This window comes from Tamandua tetradactyla, chromosome 2, assembly GCF_023851605.1.
Source record: "Tamandua tetradactyla isolate mTamTet1 chromosome 2, mTamTet1.pri, whole genome shotgun sequence".
Taxonomy (NCBI): Eukaryota; Metazoa; Chordata; class Mammalia; order Pilosa; family Myrmecophagidae; genus Tamandua; species Tamandua tetradactyla.
In genome coordinates this window covers 69,431,561-69,451,739 of record NC_135328.1, presented here as the reverse complement: position 1 = coordinate 69,451,739, position 20,179 = coordinate 69,431,561, and the positions used below count along the sequence as shown (strand labels likewise).

The window sequence follows — 20,179 nt, the reverse complement described above, 5'->3', positions numbered from 1 at the left end:
ATTTACATCTCAAAATCTCTAGAAAGAATACATTACAAATGTCCCTCTGTGCATTTTAGCATTTCATTGTAAAATAACCATAAAAAACAGTAATAACTGCTCAGAAACCTGCATCCAAGTCTTACCCCTAGAATTATCTTCATAAAAAATCCATTTTTAGTTATACTTCTTCCATTGTTTGAGGTTATGAGATAGATACGAATTTCATGTCACTGTTATTTAGTTATAAACTTGGCTAGCCATTTAACAGCCACAACAGTGAAATACTCATTTTAAAAACAACAGAGGGAAGATAATTATGAATTGTAAACAGTAACAGCTCTTTGAAGGCAATGGTATCTGAAGTACAGTATGACTACTTTAATGCCAACAGTTGTACCACTGGAGGTAACTTGGCAATGTGTATCAAAAGTAAAAAAAAAAGCACATTAGTGTTTAACCCCTCCAAGTCCATGAATAAAATTTACCCTAAGGAAGTAGAAGAAAATTGTGAAGATTTAGCTTCAAGAACCAGCTCTAGTACTGCTTAACAGCAGAAAATTGGAAACTTAACATCTAATATTATGAAATAGGTGTATCCATAATGCAGAATATTATGTTTATTAAAGTGGAAGCATGCATACTACATATGTTAAATTTAAAAACCAGGTTAGTCAAAGGCATTATGCCAAAACTAAATGTCAACAGGCGGGGGACATGGGAAAGGGGGGTGCATTCTTAGTGAAAGGAAAGGAAATATCTTCAGATAGATTATGGTGTTGAAGGCATATCTACACACTTAGGTTGGATTGTATGATGTGTAAAAAACTGTTTAAAAGTGAACAGAGGAATAAGTGCTAGAGAACACGTAGAGAAAGAGATGTACCTATTCACTGTCAGTAGGGAAACTGAGAGGTGCAGGCCCTCCAAAGGGCAGTGTAGTGGTTCCACAGGAGGTTAGCTAGGGGTGGGGTTGCCATATGATCCTAAAACCCTGTTGCTCAGTATATACTTGGAGGAACTGAGTGTGGGGACACGAATGGACATTTGCACACTGGTGTTAATGGCAGCAGTTTGCAATCCACAATGGATGGAGGCAGCCTAAAAGTACAATGATTGAGGAATGGAAGACAACTATGGTATTTACATACAGTGGACTACTGAGCAGATGGAATGAAGTTGTGAGGCATGCAACTAGGTGAGTGAACCTTAAGGACTGTATGTTGAATGAACTGTCAGAAACAAAAAGACAAATGCTATCATGCCTCACTCATATAGACTAACTATAATATAAAAACTTGGTGAATTGCAGTCAAGAGCATGGGTTATCAGGTTGGGGCCTGTTGTGAAGGGTCCTAGATTGTAAGTTCTTGTAGCAGTCACATATAGTCAGGAGTTGTAACTGTTAATTCTAAATTCTGAGATACTGAGCTGTTTGTTTATAACCTGGTCATTCTCTGAAATTTCAGATATTTATGTAACACCTGAGACTCAGAATTAGACTCTGAAGCTATGAAAGTCAGCAGTACCCCTATACAGAAACTGTTTAAAAGTTGAAAAAGTAAAGATATGAATGAAACTGATCTAGATAGGACTAAGGTAAATCAGAATACAGGGTAAAGGATGATGTTGTCCATATTTTAAAACTTCAGGCTCTGTATGAAACCAAAGGGAGAGATGTTATTTAGTGCAAAATTTATATGTTGGGTACTGCATTTGCTAATTTAACTTGTACGGTCAGTTTAGTTGAACACCATAAGTACATGGAATCTTGAATAGGGCATGAGACTTTGTTGGTTTGTCTAGGTTATGATGATGCCCCAATATATTCCAGAGTAATTTGGGCAGTAAATAAAGTATTTGCAAGGTCCCCTTGGGGCACAGGGGAGAAAGGAGGAAATATTCAACCCCCCCCCCCCCATTTGAAGAATTTCTATTCTTACAAGCAGTGGGGACAACCAAATCAATAGGCTGAGCCCTTGATCTTGGAGTTCGCACCTGTGAAGCTTATTTCTGCAAAGTATAGGCTAAGCCTACTTAAAATTAGGCCTAACAGTCACCCCAGAGAACCTCTTTTGTTGCTCAGATGTGGCCTCTCTCTCTAACCCAACATGGTAAGTAAATTCACTGCCCTTCCCCCTACGTGGGACACAACTCCCGGGGAGTAAATCTCCCTGACAACATGGACAGAAATCCCGGGATAAGCCAGGACCTGGCATCAAGGGGTTGAGAAAGCCTTCTTGACCAAAAGGGGGTAGAGAGAACTGAGACAAAGTTTCAGTGGCTGAGAGATTCAAACAGTCAAGAGGTTATCCTGAAGGTTATTCCTATGCATTATATAGATATCCTTTTTTAGTTTATGGTGTATTGGAGTGGCTAGAGGAAACTACCTGAAACTGTTGAGCTATGTTCCAGTACCCTTGATTCGTGAAGACAATTGTGTAACAATATAGCTTTTACAGTGTGACTGTGATTGTGAAAACCTTGTGTCTAATGCTCCTTTTATGTTGGATATGGACAGATGAGTAAAAAATATGGATAAAAAGTAAACAAATAATAGGGGGACAAAGTTTAAAGTAAATTGGGTAGTTGGAAATACTAGTGTTTAATGAGAGGGAGGGGTAAGGAGTATGGTATGTATGAGTTTTTTCTTTTTCATTTTCTGGAATGATGCAAATATTCTAAAAAATGATTGTGGTGATGAATACACAACTATGTGATGATACTCTGAGCCACTGTTTGCATACCATGTATGGAATGTTTGGGTGTTAAGATTTATCAATTAAAAAAAACAAAACAAAATCAAAACCCAGGTTAGCGAACAGTATATATCATTTGATCCTTTTTTTTAAACAAAATACATTTTTATAAACATGGCTAGCTATGCTACAAAATTTTTAAAATGGTTTTAAAACATAAAAATGGTTTTAAAATTTTAAAAATTTAAAAAATGTTTAAAAAACAATTGTGGGATTACAGGCAATTTTTATTTACTATGTGGGAGGCGGCTTGTTTTGTTTTTTACTAAATAAGTGTGCATTACTTTTATATTCAGGAAAAAACCTTCAAGATAATCATGGAAAAATGTTTAACTAAGAAAGTAAAGTCTAATACCCATTAACCCACTATTTAACATTTATGTTGTTAGAATTGTATTTTTTTCTTTTGCTAAACTGTATTTTGTAATTTTTTTTCATAAACATGAATTAGTGATATAATAAAAGCTGTCAGAGACTTGTACACTAATAGAAAGCACAGTGTTTATACTCTGCCACCCCCTACATTTTGAAAAGTGAACTCATATTTTTAACCAAGGCTATCTGTCCTTCCATTATCCAAAATCACTAGTGTCTCCAGATATTGCAAAGGTAAGTACACGTGTATTTACAATTGAATGCCATACTGGGCATGTTAACAAGAAAGCAATGTATTGTAATGGCACCAGACTGACTTGGGTTAAACTCTTAGTTTTGCCATTTAACTTTGACTTAACCCCCTGTGGTAGTTAGATTCAGTTGTCAACTTGGCCAAGTGAAGGTACCTAGTTCTGTTGCTGTGGACATGAGCATCTGCAGTCAGCTAGGTGGTGTGCCTGCTGCAATGAATGATGTTTGACTTAACTGGCTGGTGCTTAAATGAGACAGCACAACATAGCACAGCCCAAGCAGCTAAGATCACCTCATCTCAGCACTCACAGCTCAGTCCAGGCCCTTGGAGATGAAGAAACAAATCACCCCTGGGAAAGTTGCTGGAACCCAGAGGCCTGGAGAGAAGGCCAGCAGAGATCACCCTGTGCCTTCCCACGTAAGAAAGAACCTCAGTTGAAAGTTAGCTGCCTTTCCTCTGAAGAACTAATGAAATAAATCCCCTTTTATTAAAAGCCAATCCATCTCTGGTATGTTGCATTCCAGCAGTCAGCAAACTAGAACACCCCCTAAATTCCTACTCAGCAGAAGTAAAACATGGGTTCCTGACTTAAGCAGCACACAGAATATATAGTCCAAGAATACACCAGGGAACTAGTAATTTAATATTTGACAAAATATATATCTCCTTTTTATATTCTAATTTCCTTTTGATATTCCAAAAGCTTTCCCTTCGATTAATCCAGGCAATGGCAATTTTTCCTCCCCAATTGGGGGAAACTTGTTCTTCTTAATCTGATATTAAGCCAAGAAACTCTTGGTTATATACATCATAATGCTGAGATGTACACTGTTAGGTATGGTCATCTTTGCGAGAATCCGTAAGATCTTCCCCAATTTTATAAAAAGTTATGCTTCTCAAGAAATTGAGTTAGACACAAGTTGGGTAATTAATGGTGTGCCTCCTCCTTTGTATCAGCTGCTAGGATGTTCAGAGATGAATTTGTGGTCCCCTCTGTTGGAAATATAATATGGCATGCAATTTGAGTACTGACCTCACTCTTGGCTTTATTTTTCTTTTTTTCTATTATTACTCATCCTATTTTCTTTACTTCTCAAAATAGAGATACTACCCATTCTTCACTTAAAGGGGTTTTGAGGATTAAATAAAAAACTGTTTTTAGTATAGTGCCTGGATCATCTAGGGGCTCAAAAATACTAGTTTCACATGACAGGCTCTAACCCTGCAAATAATGTCATCTGATATATTATTACTTGTACAACTGCTTGATAAAATTCAAAACTTTCCATATTTCCTTTGAAATAATGGAAATGACCAAAAATAAGCAATCAAATATCAAAACCATGATGGAAAATGAAGTTATCTTAAATAGTGAGACTCCAAAGAACATGAATCATAATCTTGGAATCAATTTGGGGCATCATATGTCTGAAATGATTCATGACTTAGCAATTTATTCTTTCTCTACATCTAAAAATGAGGCAGATATACTTTCTATTTACACATAACAAATTAAGAAGTTATTTTATATCTTTTCAATATATGGAATAATTTAAAACTAACTTAACCTCTTAAAACTTCTGAAGTATCCTAAAACAGGACCTTGAAATTTATCAGTGCTATTGAAAGAATCCAGCAAACAAAATAACTAGATCAGAAGTTAAATAAGACAATCACCAAATATTAATATTTGGGGGTATATAAGTAGTAAAGGCAGGATATATAGATAAAAGTCCACGTCTTCTCTTGAGTGGCTAAGGTAAGGGCAGAATGCCATGTAGTTTTTGTGAAGTTGTTTATAGTTCTTCCTTAATTTGCTTCTATACTCTTGAAAACCTACCCATACCACGCAAGAAAATCTTAATCAGTGAAAAAAAAGTTTTTTATTTCTCCTTTGTTCCCCCCGCCCCCCACTTTACAAGATCTGAAATTTTACTTTATCCACAGTTTTTATCATCTGTGATCAGTCATGTAAAACGTGAAAAAAAAAACCCACTAATCAATTTAAAATCTCCCTTCCCCATTTGCTACAAGAATTACAGCAAATTTAGGATAAGTCTACAGCATTCACTTACTTTAGCTGGTTCTGATACTGAGGCATACTTTTTTATTTGTGAATCAACGCCTAAAGATTTTGCTAATTGTACAGCATTTGAATCATCACTGATCAGTGTCCCAAGAGCCACAAGAAGTCTAAAAGTAGCTTCTAGATCTTGTACAACTTCCAAGACTGTGCTAACTACTGACAAACACTGTGCTTTCCCTTCAATGTTATGGTCCTTATGAAAACAAACAGAATAGTTCAGGGTCAGTGTAGCCAGAGCAATGTGAATGTTCTTATTGCTGCCTGATTTCAGTTCTATTGCATGGGACATCAGTGATTCCCTCTGAGACATCATGAGCTTTTGTCCTGCCTGGCCAACAAAACAATTGCAAAAAGTCCTGAGAGCAAGCAGCTGGTTTGCTGGCTTTCCTTTAGGGTTCAGAAGATTGAGAAGATGACTGCTGAACTGAACCCCTTCCTTTTCATTGCAGAAGTTCTCATTCACACTGGGATGTTTAACTGACAACCGAAGAATATCAAGTGCAGGAAAGACAATATCTGTTAAAAAGAAAAATTCATTAATGTTTATGAAAATTCTTTATGACAGTTACTTGGTTTTTTAATTTTTAAGGATATTATATTCCTGCTACAAAATTAATACATGAACATTTTAGAAACTGAAAAATGATATGCCTATTTTGCAAAATGTGTGTATGTTTTATATTTATATAGACTGGATTTATTTCCTCAAGTTTATACAAACTTTTAAATAAGGGAAATTCCTCTAAGGTTATCAAATAGCCTGGTATACACTGAGTATTCAATAAATCCTTGTGGAATGAATGGGATGGGACCTTGTTTTTAACAAGCTTACAAGTAGAACAGAGAGAGTCAAAGACAGAAAATTCTGTATAGGGTGGGCCATGGTGGCTCAGCAGGCAGAGTTCTCGCCTGCCATGTCGGAGACTCAGGTTCAATTCCCAATGCCTGCCCATGTGAAAAAAAAAGAAAAAGAAAATTCTATATTAAAGAAGTCTAGTTAACAAATGCTGATAGGTTACTTGAAGGTTGATGGAGGAAAGCTTTATAATAGCTGGGATGGGTAGACATCATCTAACAAATGTACTAAAGATTGTTTGCATCACTAAAAGTGAGACAACCAGCTATTACGTGCTATAAAGGTAACATGTGGCATCATTTATAAAGTATTTTCACCTAAAAAAAAAATTGAGCCAAAATCTAGTTATGTCAACAGCAGGAAATAGAGATAAAAGAAAACATTAAGTGATCAGTCAAATCCACAATTGTGAGGCATTTTGTAGGACAAATGACGTTTTCGCCAATAAATTGGTGACATGAAAATTACTGGGAGAAAAAGACACTTTTGGAATTAAAAAAGAATTAAGTGACAACTAAAAAAACACACACACTTTTAGCATGTGCTTATAGCTCTGGGTTTGTATGTTACAAAGAACTTCTTGGATGGCTTGCAGGGGATCTACAAATGCTCTGAAACAGTATACAAAATGGTACATGTATGGGGATCATTGTATCACCTTCAGGTTCTCATAAGGCATGTGACCAAAAAATTACACATTACAGTGGTATAATAAATCCTTTCTGTGAAGTTTTTTACAATGTAAATTAGAACCTATGTTAGTTTTTATTTAATCTAGAAACATCAGTTAATTGATAGAAATTAAAAGATATACTTCCTGCTAATTTATAGTTAACATTTTGAGATGTGTTTATGTACCTTCAGGCCAGTTAATAGCTTTCCACAAAATCTGAAGTTGCTGTGCTGAGGGTTTCTCTGGGGAATTACTACATACTAGAGACAATATTTTTTCAAGAAATATCAAGTCATCCTCAGTTAACTTCTTCTCTTCAGGTGCAATTCCATTAAGTTCCTTCAGTTTACCTGGAACCCAAAACCAAACTATGAATTTCCTAATTATAATTGGGAGATAACATATAAATGCTAAAATTTTCAATAAGAGTACTCCACCATTAACACTATGGGACATTAAGACTTTTCACAGCATATATAAAAGATCATAAACTATCCTGGTCTGTGAGTAACTTTAAGCTGAATACTATAGTAACAGAAAGGTTACTATGATCATTTTTATTTAACCAGTTATTTTCTAAGAACTTCTGAAATTTTCTGCTTTGAACAAAGTTTTGAAGGATTTCATATTCTGAATGGTTTTCAAAGCAATGTCATATGCTATATATGCCCAAGTATAAGTCAAACCCCCATTTTTCTCAATGAGAATATTTACAACAACTTTTTGGCCAACCTCATGTCAACTTCTTTAGCTGTTAATGAAATAGTTGAAGAACTAAATATTATAATATTTAGTTCCATATGCATATTTTAAATATTATTTTTCAAACATATTTAGTAGAAATATTGCATTTCCCCCTCATGTTCACATTTCATGAAACAATTTCTTTCAATCCTTTCATTTGCATTTATATAGCATCATCCTGTCATCAGCAGTGCCACTTTTGAGTCAGCTAACACTGTTAGCTCAAAAATCTTTATCTAAAACATAAAAAACCTCCCAATTCCCATCACAAAATTTTAAGATAGATAAAATTTTACCTATCATAAATGGGCCTGTCTATTCTTTTGCCTCAAAAACTTTAAGATTAACAGACCAATGAAAAAAAAGTTTATTTAAAGGATGCAAAAAAAAAGGCTAGAAATTTATTGTGCAAAATAAAGTGATTAAGAAAACACCCATGAGTGATTTTTTAATAAAGATAATACTGCATAATAATACAGACCAAATGCCCTTGCCTTATATTCATGTATATATGTTATGTAATCTCAATTAATTCTCATCATAATATCTTGTGACAAAAAGAGCTAGAGCTCTCTCCGCCGGACCGCCGCGCGGCGCACGCGCCCCGCAGCAGCCGAGCCGCCCGACCTCCCTACCCCCTCTCTCTCTCCGCCGGACCGCCGCGCGGCGCACGCGCCCCGCAGCAGCCGAGCCGCCCGACCTCCCTACCCCCTCTCTCTCTCCGCCGGACCGCCGCGCGGCGCACGCGCCCCGCAGCAGCCGAGCCGCCCGACCTCCCTACCCCCTCTCTCTCTCCGCCGGACCGCCGCGCGGCGCACGCGCCCCGCAGCAGCCGAGCCGCCCGACCTCCCTACCCCCCTCCTCCCCCTCCTGCTCCGGCTGCTCTCCAACCAACACGGTGCCCTCTTCCCCCGCCTTCACCGTGCTCCTCCGCCACCAGCCTCGACAGCCTTGCCGCCCTCACCTTTCCTCCTCCAGAACAACTACTGGGGGAGTGGAGATAATACAGAGCAGCTCCCGGAGCCACGAGGGAAATCAAAGGGACAGCGTACCCCATCCTGGAACGGCTGACTATCTGGGAGAACCAGCTCCGGTGAGATCACCAAGGGGCACGGGCTTTCCTGGGTGGGACAGCAAGCGACCGGAGTCCCTCCCTTCCACCTTCCCAGGCCAGCTGGTAGAATTGGACAGGCGGTCCCCTTAGGCCGCGGCGGCTGGTGCCCCCACCACACGAGGCCCCCCGGAACAACTGAGATAGTTGGGTCGGAAATCCCCAGACTGCAGAGAACAGTGACCGGGGGATCCCTTCCAAACACGTGACTCCCCCGTCGGCTGGGAGCAGTGCACTCTCCCGGGCTGCGACAGCTGGCGCCCTCCCGCCACGCTTGGTGCCCCGGGCCGACTAGCTAGTTTGGCCGGACGCTCTCCTGTGCTGCGACAGCCGGCGACCCTCCCCGCGTTTGGAACCCCGGGCCGGCTGGCATTCTTCCGGGACGCTTCGGTTGCCGGGCCTCCCCTACGGCGAGAGTTTTCCAGAGTTGAGGGACCCACAGCAACTTTCGCTGGTGGAACCCACAGACAGGCGTGTGCCACGTGTGCCACCTACTGGGCAGGATAGGAAGAACAGATCCCAGAGACTGCGCAGAAAAATCTTTCAACCTGTAGGGTCGAACACCCGGGGAAATCTGACTAAATGCCCAGACGCCAGCAGAAGATAACGGATCACGCTCAGAAAATTGAACATATGGCCCAGTCAAACGAAGAAACCAATAGTTCAAATGAGATACAGGAGCTGAAACAACTAATGCTGAATATACGAACAGAAATGGAAAACCTCTTCAAAAACGAAATCGATAAATTGAGGGAGGACATGAAGAAGACATGGGCTGAACATAAAGAAGAAATAGAAAAACTGAAAAAACAAATCACAGAACTTATGGAAGTGAAAGATAAAGTAGAAAAGATGGAAAAAACAATGGATACCTACAATGACAGATTTAAAGAAACAGAAGATAGAATTAGTGATTTGGAGGATGAAACATCTGAACTCCAAAAAGAAACAGAAACTATCCGGAAAAGAATGGAAAAATTTGAACAAGGTATCAGGGAACTCAAGGACAATGTGAACCGTACAAATATACGTGTAGTGGGTATCCCAGAAGGAGAAGAGAAGGGAAAAGGAGGAGAAAAACTAATGGAAGAAATTATCACTGAAAATTTCCCAACTCTTATGAAAGACCTAAAATTACAGATCCAAGAAGTGCAGCGCACCCCAAAGAGATTAGACACAAATAGGCGTTCCCCAAGACACTTACTAGTTAGAATGTCAGAGGTCAAAGAGAAAGAGAGGATCTTGAAGGCAGCGAGAGAAAAACAATCCGTCACATACAAGGGAAACCCAATAAGACTATGTGTAGATTTCTCAGCAGAAACCATGGAAGCTAGAAGACAGTGGGATGATATATTTAAGTTACTAAAAGAGAAAAACTGCCAGCCAAGACTCCTATATCCAGCAAAATTGTCCTTCAAAAATGAGGGAGAATTTAAAACATTCTCAGACAAAAAGTCACTAAGAGAATTTGTGACCAAGAGACCAGCTTTGCAAGAAATACTAAAGGAAGCACTAGAGTCAGATACAAAAAGACAGAAGAGAGAGACATGGAGAAAAGTGTAGAAAGAAGGAAAGACAGATATGATATATATAATACAAAAGGCAAAATGGTAGAGGAAAATATTATCCAAACAGTAATAACTCTAAATGTCAATGGACTGAATTCCCCAATTAAAAGACATAGACTGGCAGAATGGATTAAAAAACAGGATCCTTCTATATGCTGTCTACAGGAAACACATCTTAGACCCAAAGATAAATATAGGTTGAAAGTGAAAGGTTGGGAAAAGATATTTCATGCAAACAACAACCAGAAAAGAGCAGGAGTGGCTATACTAATATCCAACAAATTAGACTTCAAATGTAAAACAGTTAAAAGAGACAAAGAAGGACACTATATACTAATAAAAGGAACAATTAAACAAGAAGACATAACAATCATAAATATTTACGCACCGAACCAGAATGCCCCAAAATACGTGAGGAATACACTACAAACACTGAAAAGGGAAATAGACACATATACCATAATAGTTGGAGACTTCAATTCACCACTCTCATCAATGGACAGAACATCTACACAGAGGATCAATAAAGAAATAGAGAACCTGAATATTACTATAAATGAACTTGACTTAACAGACATTTATAGGACATTACATCCCACAACAGCAGGATACACCTTTTTTTCAAGTGCTCATGGATCATTCTCAAAGATAGACCATATGCTGGGTCACAAAGCAAGTCTTAACAAATTTAAAAAGATTGAAATCATACACAACACTTTCTCGGATCATAAAGGAATGAAGTTGGAAATCAATAATAGGCGGAGTGCCAGAAAATTCATAAATACATGGAGGCTCAACAACATACTCTTAAACAACAAGTGGGTCAAAGAAGAAATTGCAAGAGAAATTAGTAAATACCTAGAGGCAAATGAAAATGAAGACACAACATATCAAAACTTATGGGATGCAGCAAAGGCAGTGCTAAGAGGGAAATTTATTGCCCTAAATGCCTTTATCAGAAAAGAAGAAAAGGCAAAAATGCAGGAATTAACTGTCCACTTGGAAGAACTGGAGAAAGAACAGCAAACTAATCCCAAAGCAAGCAAAAGGAAAGAAATAACAAAGATTAGAGCAGAAATAAATGAAATTGAAAACATGAAAACAATAGAGAAAATCAATAAGGCCAGAAGTTGGTTCTATGAGAAAATCAACAAGATTGATGGGCCCGTAGCAAGATTGACAAAAAGAAGAAGAGAGAGGATGCAAATAAATAAGATTAGAAATGAAAGAGGAGACATAACTACTGACCTCACAGAAATAAAGGAGGTAATAACAGGATACTATGAACAACTTTACGCTAATAAATACAACAATTTAGAAGAAATGGACAGGTTCCTGGAAAGACATGAACAACCAACTTTGACTCAAGAAGAAATAGACGACCTCAACAAACCAATCACAAGTAAAGAGATTGAATTAGTTATTCAAAACCTCCCTAAAAAGAAAAGTCCAGGACCAGACGGCTTCACATGTGAATTCTATCAAACATTCCAGAAAGAATTAGTACCTACTCTCCTCAAACTCTTCAAAAAAATCGAAGCAGAGGGAAAACTACCTAATTCATTCTATGAAGCCAACATCACCCTCATACCAAAACCAGGCAAAGATATTACAAAAAAAGAAAACTACAGACCAATCTCTCTAATGAATACAGATGCAAAAATCCTCAATAAAATTCTAGCAAATCGTATCCAGCAACACATTAAAAGAATTATACATCATGACCAAGTAGGATTCATCCCAGGTATGCAAGGATGGTTCAACATAAGAAAATCAATTAATGTAATACACCATATCAACAAATCAAAGCAGAAAAATCACATGATCATCTCAATTGATGCAGAGAAGGCATTTGACAAGATTCAACATCCTTTCCTGCTGAAAACACTTCAAAAGATAGGAATACAAGGGAACTTCCTTAAAATGATAGAGGGAATATATGAAAAACCCACAGCTAATATCATCCTCAACGGGGAAAAATTGAAAACTTTCCCCCTAAGATCAGGAACAAGACAAGGATGTCCACTATCACCACTATTATTCAACATTGTGTTGGAAGTTCTAGCCAGAGCAATTAGGCAAGAAAAAGAAATACAAGGCATCAAAATTGGAAAGGAAGAAGTAAAACTATCACTGTTTGCAGACGATATGATACTATATGTAGAAAACCCAGAAAAATCCACAACAAAATTACTAGAGCTAATAAATGAGTACAGCAAAGTAGCAGGCTACAAGATCAACATTCAAAAATCTGTAGCTTTTCTATACACTAGTAATGAACAAGCTGAGGTAGAAATCAAGAAACGAATCCCATTTACAATCGCAACTAAAAGAATAAAATACCTAGGAATAAATTTAACCAAAGAGACAAAAAACCTATATAAAGAAAACTACAAAAAACTGTTAAAAGAAATCACAGAAGACCTAAATAGATGGAAGGGCGTACCGTGTTCATGGATTGGAAGACTAAATATAGTTAAGATGTCAATCCTACCTAAATTGATTTACAGATTCAATGCAATACCAATCAAAATCCCAACAACATATTTTTCAGAAATAGAAAAACCAATAAGCAAATTTATCTGGAAGGGCAGGGTACCCCGAATTGCTAAAAACATCTTGAGGAAAAAAAACGAAGCTGGAGGTCTCGCGCTGCCTGACTTTAAGGCATATTATGAAGCCACAGTGGTCAAAACAGCATGGTATTGGCATAAAGATAGATATATCGACCAATGGAATCGAATAGAGTGCTCAGATATAGACCCTCTCATCTATGGACATTTGATCTTTGATAAGGCAGTCAAGCCAACTCACCTGGGACAGAACAGTCTCTTCAATAAATGGTGCCTAGAGAACTGGATATCCATATGCAAAAGAATGAAAGAAGACCCATCTCTCACACCCTATACAAAAGTTAACTCAAAATGGATCAAAGATCTAAACATTAGGTCTAAGACCATAAAACAGTTAGAGGAAAATGTTGGGAGATATCTTATGGATCTTACAACTGGAGGTGGTTTTATGGACCTTAAACCTAAAGCAAGAACACTGAAGAAGGAAATAAATAAATGGGAGCTTCTCAAAATTAAACACTTTTGTGCATCAGAGAACTTCATCAAGAAAGTAGAAAGACAGCCTACACAATGGGAGACAATATTTGGAAATGACATATCAGATAAGGGTCTAGTATCCAGAATTTATAAAGAGATTATTCAACTCAACAACAAAAAGACAGCCAACCCAATTACAAAATGGGAAAAAGACTTAAACAGACACCTACCAGAAGAAGAAATACGGATGGCCAAGAGGCACATGAAGAGATGCTCAATGTCCCTGGCCATTAGAGAAATGCAAATCAAAACCACAATGAGATATCATCTCACACCCACCAGAATGGCCATTATCAACAAAACAGAAAATGACAAGTGCTGGAGAGGATGCGGAGAAAGAGGCACACTTATTCACTGTTGGTGGGAATGTCAAAGGGTGCAACCACTGTGGAAGGCAGTTTGGCGGTTCCTCAAAAAGCTGAATATAGAATTGCCATACGACCCAGCAATACCATTGCTAGGTATCTACTCAAAGGACTTAAGGGCAAAGACACAAACGGACATTTGCACACCAATGTTTATAGCAGCGTTATTTACAATTGCAAAGAGATGGAAACAGCCAAAATCTCCATCAACAGAAGAGTGGCTAAACAAACTGTGGTATATACATACGATGGAATATTATGCAGCTTTAAGACAAGATAAACTTATGAACCATGTAATAACATGGATGGACCTAGAGAATATTATGCTGAGTGAATCCAGCCAAAAACTAAAGGACAAATACTGTATGGTCCCACTGTTGTGAACGGACATTCGAGAATAAACTTGAAATATGTCATTGGTAACAGAGTTCAGCAGGAGTTAGAAACAGGGTAAGACAATGGGTAATTGAAGCTGAAGGGATACAGATTGTGCAACAGGACTAGATACAAAAACTCAAAAATGGACAGCACGATAATACCTAATTGTAAAGTAATCATGTTAAAATACTGAATGAAGCTGCATCTGAGCTATAGGGTTTTTTTTTTGTTTTTGTTTGCTTGTTGGTTTGTTTGTTGTTGTTGTTTTTTACTATTACTACTACTTTTATTTCTTTTCTTTATATTGACATTTTATATCTTTTTCTGTTGTGTTGCTAGTTCCTCTAAACTGATGCAAATGTACTAAGAAACAATGATCATGCATCTATGTGATGATGTTAAGAATTACTGAGTGCATATGTAGAATGGTATGATTTCTAAATGTTGTGTTAATTTCTTTTTTTTCTTTCCGTTAATAAAAAAAAAAAAAAAAAAAAAAAAAAAAAAAAAGAGCTAGCAGTATTCTTGGTTCAAAAAGAAACCTTCATTTATCTTGAGAAAAACAAATTAACAGAACAAAGTTAACATAGCATTTTCATTTTATATAGACAACTTAAGATAGTCTTTTATCACTTCTAAGGGTTATTAATTTTTTAAGCTTTGTTTTTTAAATGCCTTGCCCACTCACAATGGATTGAATTGTGTCCCCCCCATGCAGATATATTCAAGTCCTAAATGGCAGTCCCATGAAAGTGATCCTATTTGAAACAGGATGTTTGAAGATGTTATTAAAGATGAAACCAAACTAGGTTAGGCTGGACCCTAATCCAGTGTGATTGATATCCTAATAAGGAGAGGAAATTTGGACATGGAGAAGATAGAAAAAGAGACAGTTATGCCACAAATTAAAGAATGCCAGGTATTATTCGAGAAAAACCTCCAGAATTCTATAGACTTCAAGAAGAAGCATGGCCCTGCTGATGCCTTGATTCAAACTTCTAGCCTCCAGAACTGTGAGACAATAAATTTCTCTTTTTATAGGCCACGCTGTTTTCGGTAATTTGTTATAACAGCCCTAGGAATTTAAAACAATTTTCATTAGTTTTTTCCCACTAAAAACATTAAGTGCTTCTGGGATGGAATTTGTATATCTTCCCCTTTATTTTTTTTCTCATTATAAGGCTTCTTAAAAAGTACTAAGGGTCGATTATCAGACTGTGTATCTGTAGTTGTCACAGTTACACAATACCGCAATAGAAGTCTCTATTCATATAAGCACTCAGCTCCAAAATATTAGGAGGAGAAACAACTACGAGAGCATCTTGAACAATCTGTGGGTATGTAAGAAGCTATTTAATTAAAATACACTTACCTAATATTTGCGTAGGGTTAGCTTGGTCAAAAGTGACAGCCTCTTTCTTAGGGAAATAAATATTCACCATTTTAGATGCAGCAGATTGGTAGGCACTATTTCCTATTTACAGAATAGAAGATGATGAAAATCATAGAATGGTCAAAAATAAGATTTTTTAAAAATTGTATAACTTTGTTTTCACAATTATTGAGATATGTAACTACTCAGTCCATGCAATAAAATAACAAGCAAGCTCAAAAAAAAAAAAAAAAAAGGACTGGGGGAGGAATAAGTCATTCATAAGATTTATGTTTTGTTGACAATAATAACCTCTAGTTTTGGAATGGGAACTTAAACAAGGTCTTTCCATCTCATATTTTATACTTTTACATTTTTTAACATTGAAGCTTTGATCTTTTAAAAACATCAAAGAATACAAAAGAACTATGAAATATTTAATACCTATCTTCTCTAAGACATACTGATCTCTTCTTCCTTCTCATGTCCTTTCTGCTTATCCCAAATGATGTAGTATGCTTTATGTCATTTCCTCCACTCAATTTGTGTATTTTTACAATCCCAAATTGTAAATTCCTGAAGGACAGGAATCCTAGTCTTTACTTTACTTTTTAAATTCTTAAGCACCTATTATAACAACCAAAACTCAATATCTGATATTGAACAAAAAAAAGAAAAAAATTAAGCAATATTCAGTGAAATGAAGATGCTTAAACTAAAGCACAATTTAAATCTAATTTATATCTTACTTGCACCTCAAATCCTAATTTTATACCCCATTTTGTTCAAACATAAAATTAAGATATTTTGCAAAGATCTGAATAAAATATTTATTTTAATCATCTGAGTATATTGAGCGTGAAACAGAAGATGGAGGATAAAGGAAGATGAAGTAAGTAATGAGGTAAATGCACAAAATGAATTCTAATTTTTTGTAAAGCATAAAATATTTATATGTTGACATGATCAAAGATGAGCTCAACAGATGCTGCCTACACTCCTAATCTTTAAAGTCTAGTTGTGGTGAAGATAATGCAAATGCTAATCAAATATCCAAACAATTAAGTACCGAAAAGGTCTCTGAAGGAAAAGTAAAGGGTTTAACAAGAGTTATAATAAAGTGGGTAATCTAGTAAGGGGTATATGTGGGTGTCCATAAAAGTTTAACAGAGTTCGCTTAAGAAGAATTATAAAATTAAATAAAAGAGAAAAAAAGAAGGAAAGAAAAAGTATTTTATGGTTTGAAGAACTAAGTAAAAAGTGCAAGTATTCCCAGAAAGAGGCTATACATAGGCTCCTAAGAAACAAGGGCACTGCATGCTCAAGAAAACTGACCAAAGCCATATGGCTGGGCAGAAGAAAGGCACAGAGGACTGTGATGTAAGGCAAGAGAAAATATTCAATGGGAAACCATTAAAGGGCTTCAAGAGAGGGCATATAGTTAGACTATAAAAAGATCACTGGCAGAGTGTGGACCACAGAGAAACCGATTAGGAGGCTATTTCATTAGTCTAGGTGAGAGATGACAATAGCTTGGACTAAGGTAAATAAAGGTCCAATATTCCCACCAAACCACTGAAGATCATAACTTCTGAAAAATGTGAGGGAACACTAGTAACTTTAGACTCTTACAACACATCAGGGTATAGCTAACAATCACTAAGCACTGATTATATACAAAGCGATTTTATATAAATTTTGCAATTTTAGACTCTTAATATCTAGGAAGTAGATATATCTCAACTCTAAGAAAAACAGAAGCACAGATAGGACAAATAACTTGTTTAAGGTCAAACAGCTAAAATGTAGCAGAACTGACATTTGAATCTAAGTAGCCTCACTCCAGAGTCCATATAATTCTAATCACTGTTATACTCCCATACTGCCAATTAATATTACTTTTGCAATTAAAAAATAGCTTAAAAAAATCACATGCCAAATTCATTCTTAAGTAGAGTGGTACCTTTGTGGGTGTTTATTTATTATGCTTATTAACTTAAATAATGATACATATATTCTCTTGTACATATTCCTTAAATTATAAAATAATGAAGCAGGGGAAGTATGCCAAGATATCTGTTACCAAGAAATGGACCACAAATCTAGCTCTGCATTTTACTGAAAGCTAATACGGAAGAAAATATGTCTCTATATATTCAACAATAAACGTGTCAGGCTCTAATACTAAAGATAAAAACAAAAACTATAAACAAAAACTGGTGGCTCAGGAGACCCAAAATCCCCGACCTAAGTCATAAAAGCAAATGCTTTTGGGTTCTCTTAAAGAGAACAACGTGCAATGTACTGAGTAACATTCTCAACATACTAAGAATTAAAGAGGAGAGGTTGGAATAAGCACAGATTACACAGGGCTAGAAAGGAGATCAGCCTTACTGCAGTAAGTAGAACAACAGTATTCATCCCTGGCTGTATATATTAGAAGTATATGGGAAAATTATAAAACTACTCTTGCCAAAAACCAATTCAGAGCAATTAGAACAAGTGACCATCTCTGGGAATGAGGGTGGGATTCCTTTTTTTTTTTTTTTTAAGCTCCCTAGATGATTCTCATGTGCAGCAGTGAGACAATTCTGAGAAAACTCTTACAGCCAGGCTAAGAAACTTGGTCTTTATTATGTAATTAGTCCTCAAGCAGGAAAATGATACAAATTTTCTTAAAATATTTACACTGAAAAGGTCACTGAATTTTAAAAATCTAAGGAAAAGCCAAAAAGTATTTTACCTGTAAATGGATCAACTCCAGTCATGGGAGTTCCCACACTTGTGGAGCCTGGCACATAACGACCACTTCCTAAAATTCAATAATACTCCAAGTAAGAATACGTAACTACAAATTATAAAGTTCTTTATAAAGAATATCTTATTTTTAGAATTACTTATATTTTAGACTGCCATCTTTATATGTATAATAAATGCACTATATTTTTTTAATACATGAAAATACTTAAAATAGTGCTGACATGCACCAAATGTCCAATAAATGTTAGCTAAAAAGTAATTCTGAACTTACAATAAAAATATTAGATGCCCTACACATTATAATTACAGAAATTTAATGAATTACAAAGCATTAATAAATTAGAGTGAAAGATATTTAAAAGTTTACAGAATAGGAAAATGTGAACATTATCATATTAAAGTAAAGGAATAGGATTAGCTTTAGATAAGACGAGTAATTCTTGCTGGCACGTAAACTGAATCAGAAAATAAGAGACAGGCAAGAGTTAAGGATACTATAATAATAGTCCGTTAACATTTGAGATTATATTTGCAGCTGCTTCTCCAGTGAAAATAAAAAAAAAAAAAGGAACTTTGAAAACAAGTGTGGAGAGAGGCTCAGTAGAATATGGAGGTGTTCCCACAAAGATAAGTCTTTGTGGGAAGATGAAAGGTGAGATATAGTTCCAACCTCTACAAATACATAATCTAGGAATTGGTATAACAGGTCCAGGGCATACAAAGAAAGGCAAACAATGCTAAGAAAAAACAAACAAAAAACCCTCAGATGTAAAGAGAATTAATTAATATAATTAATTAGTGAGGTACATTTGTTGAGGTTTTACTAAATGCCAGCCAATATGCTAAGCATCTTATATGCCCATACTTACTTTAAATATTAATTAGGTAACATTATTATTCTTGATATTTTAGAAACGGAGAGCTGAATAACTCACCCAGGGCACTAAGCCAGTAAGTGGCAGAGTGAGGTCTGACATTTTCTAAATGTGGTTCTTAGACCAACCGAATGAGAGCCACTTGTTCAATATGTAGATTCCCAGGACCCACCCAAAACCTAGTAGTTCTCCAAATTGGCTTCACTTTTTGGAAATAAACTGAGAACTTTCAAAAATACCTATAAGCAAACCATACCCAAGATCATTTAATCAAACTTTGGAGGTGGGATCCAGCATTGAGTATTTTAAGTTTCTCACTAACCTAGTAATTCACAATCTCTGAGGGTAGAGCCTTGGGTTAAGTAATTTAAAAACCTTTCCAGATCATTCTAATGCACGTTAGAAGTTTGAGAACAACATAAATTAATGAAGGGGGAAAATAAAAGAATTAAAATGAACCTCAAGTTTCAAACTATATGGGGTAAGTTTCAGGTCCCAGTGCCATTGGTAACTATAGAAAACAACATCAACAGTAGCTAATACATATTGAGTGCTAAAATATATTCCAGGCATTTTGCTAAACACTTTACAAACATTATATCATTTAAAATCCACTTTATTTAATAGTGCAGTTCAGTTATCCTAACCAATGAATGTATAATTCCCTAGGACATTTAGCATGCACATCTCCATAATCACTGTATCTCTTGAGAGCTGTTGACACTTTGCAACAGTGAGACATGCTCCGGTTATGGTGGCCCCAAGAGTTTTCTTGATTCTGTTCATATTGATTGTTCTTCCTGTTCCAGAAAAAAAAGCCTCCATTGAGAAATTTAGATACCACGCTGGATTTAAGTTTCATGGTATCACTGTGCCTAATCAGGCTGATAAAGATAAATTCATCATCTTACCTAT

At 36.4% G+C, this 20,179-nt stretch overlaps 1 protein-coding gene across 3 annotated transcripts in view; it reads right to left on the bottom strand.

Annotated features, from left to right (window-relative positions):
* Window positions 1-5,234: 5,234 nt before the first annotated feature.
* Window positions 5,235-20,179, bottom strand: part of PLAA (phospholipase A2 activating protein) — a 107,751-nt gene continuing 92,806 nt past the window's right edge. For all 3 annotated transcript variants that reach the window (XM_077147998.1, XM_077147996.1, XM_077147997.1), the window contains 4 exons: window positions 18,373-18,441; window positions 15,630-15,731; window positions 7,167-7,331; window positions 5,235-5,968 (listed from right to left, as the gene is read on the bottom strand). In XM_077147998.1, the coding sequence (XP_077004113.1) occupies window positions 5,403-5,968; window positions 7,167-7,331; window positions 15,630-15,731; window positions 18,373-18,441 (902 nt within the window). In that variant the 3' untranslated portion in view covers window positions 5,235-5,402. The remainder of the gene's footprint in view (window positions 5,969-7,166; window positions 7,332-15,629; window positions 15,732-18,372; window positions 18,442-20,179) is intronic.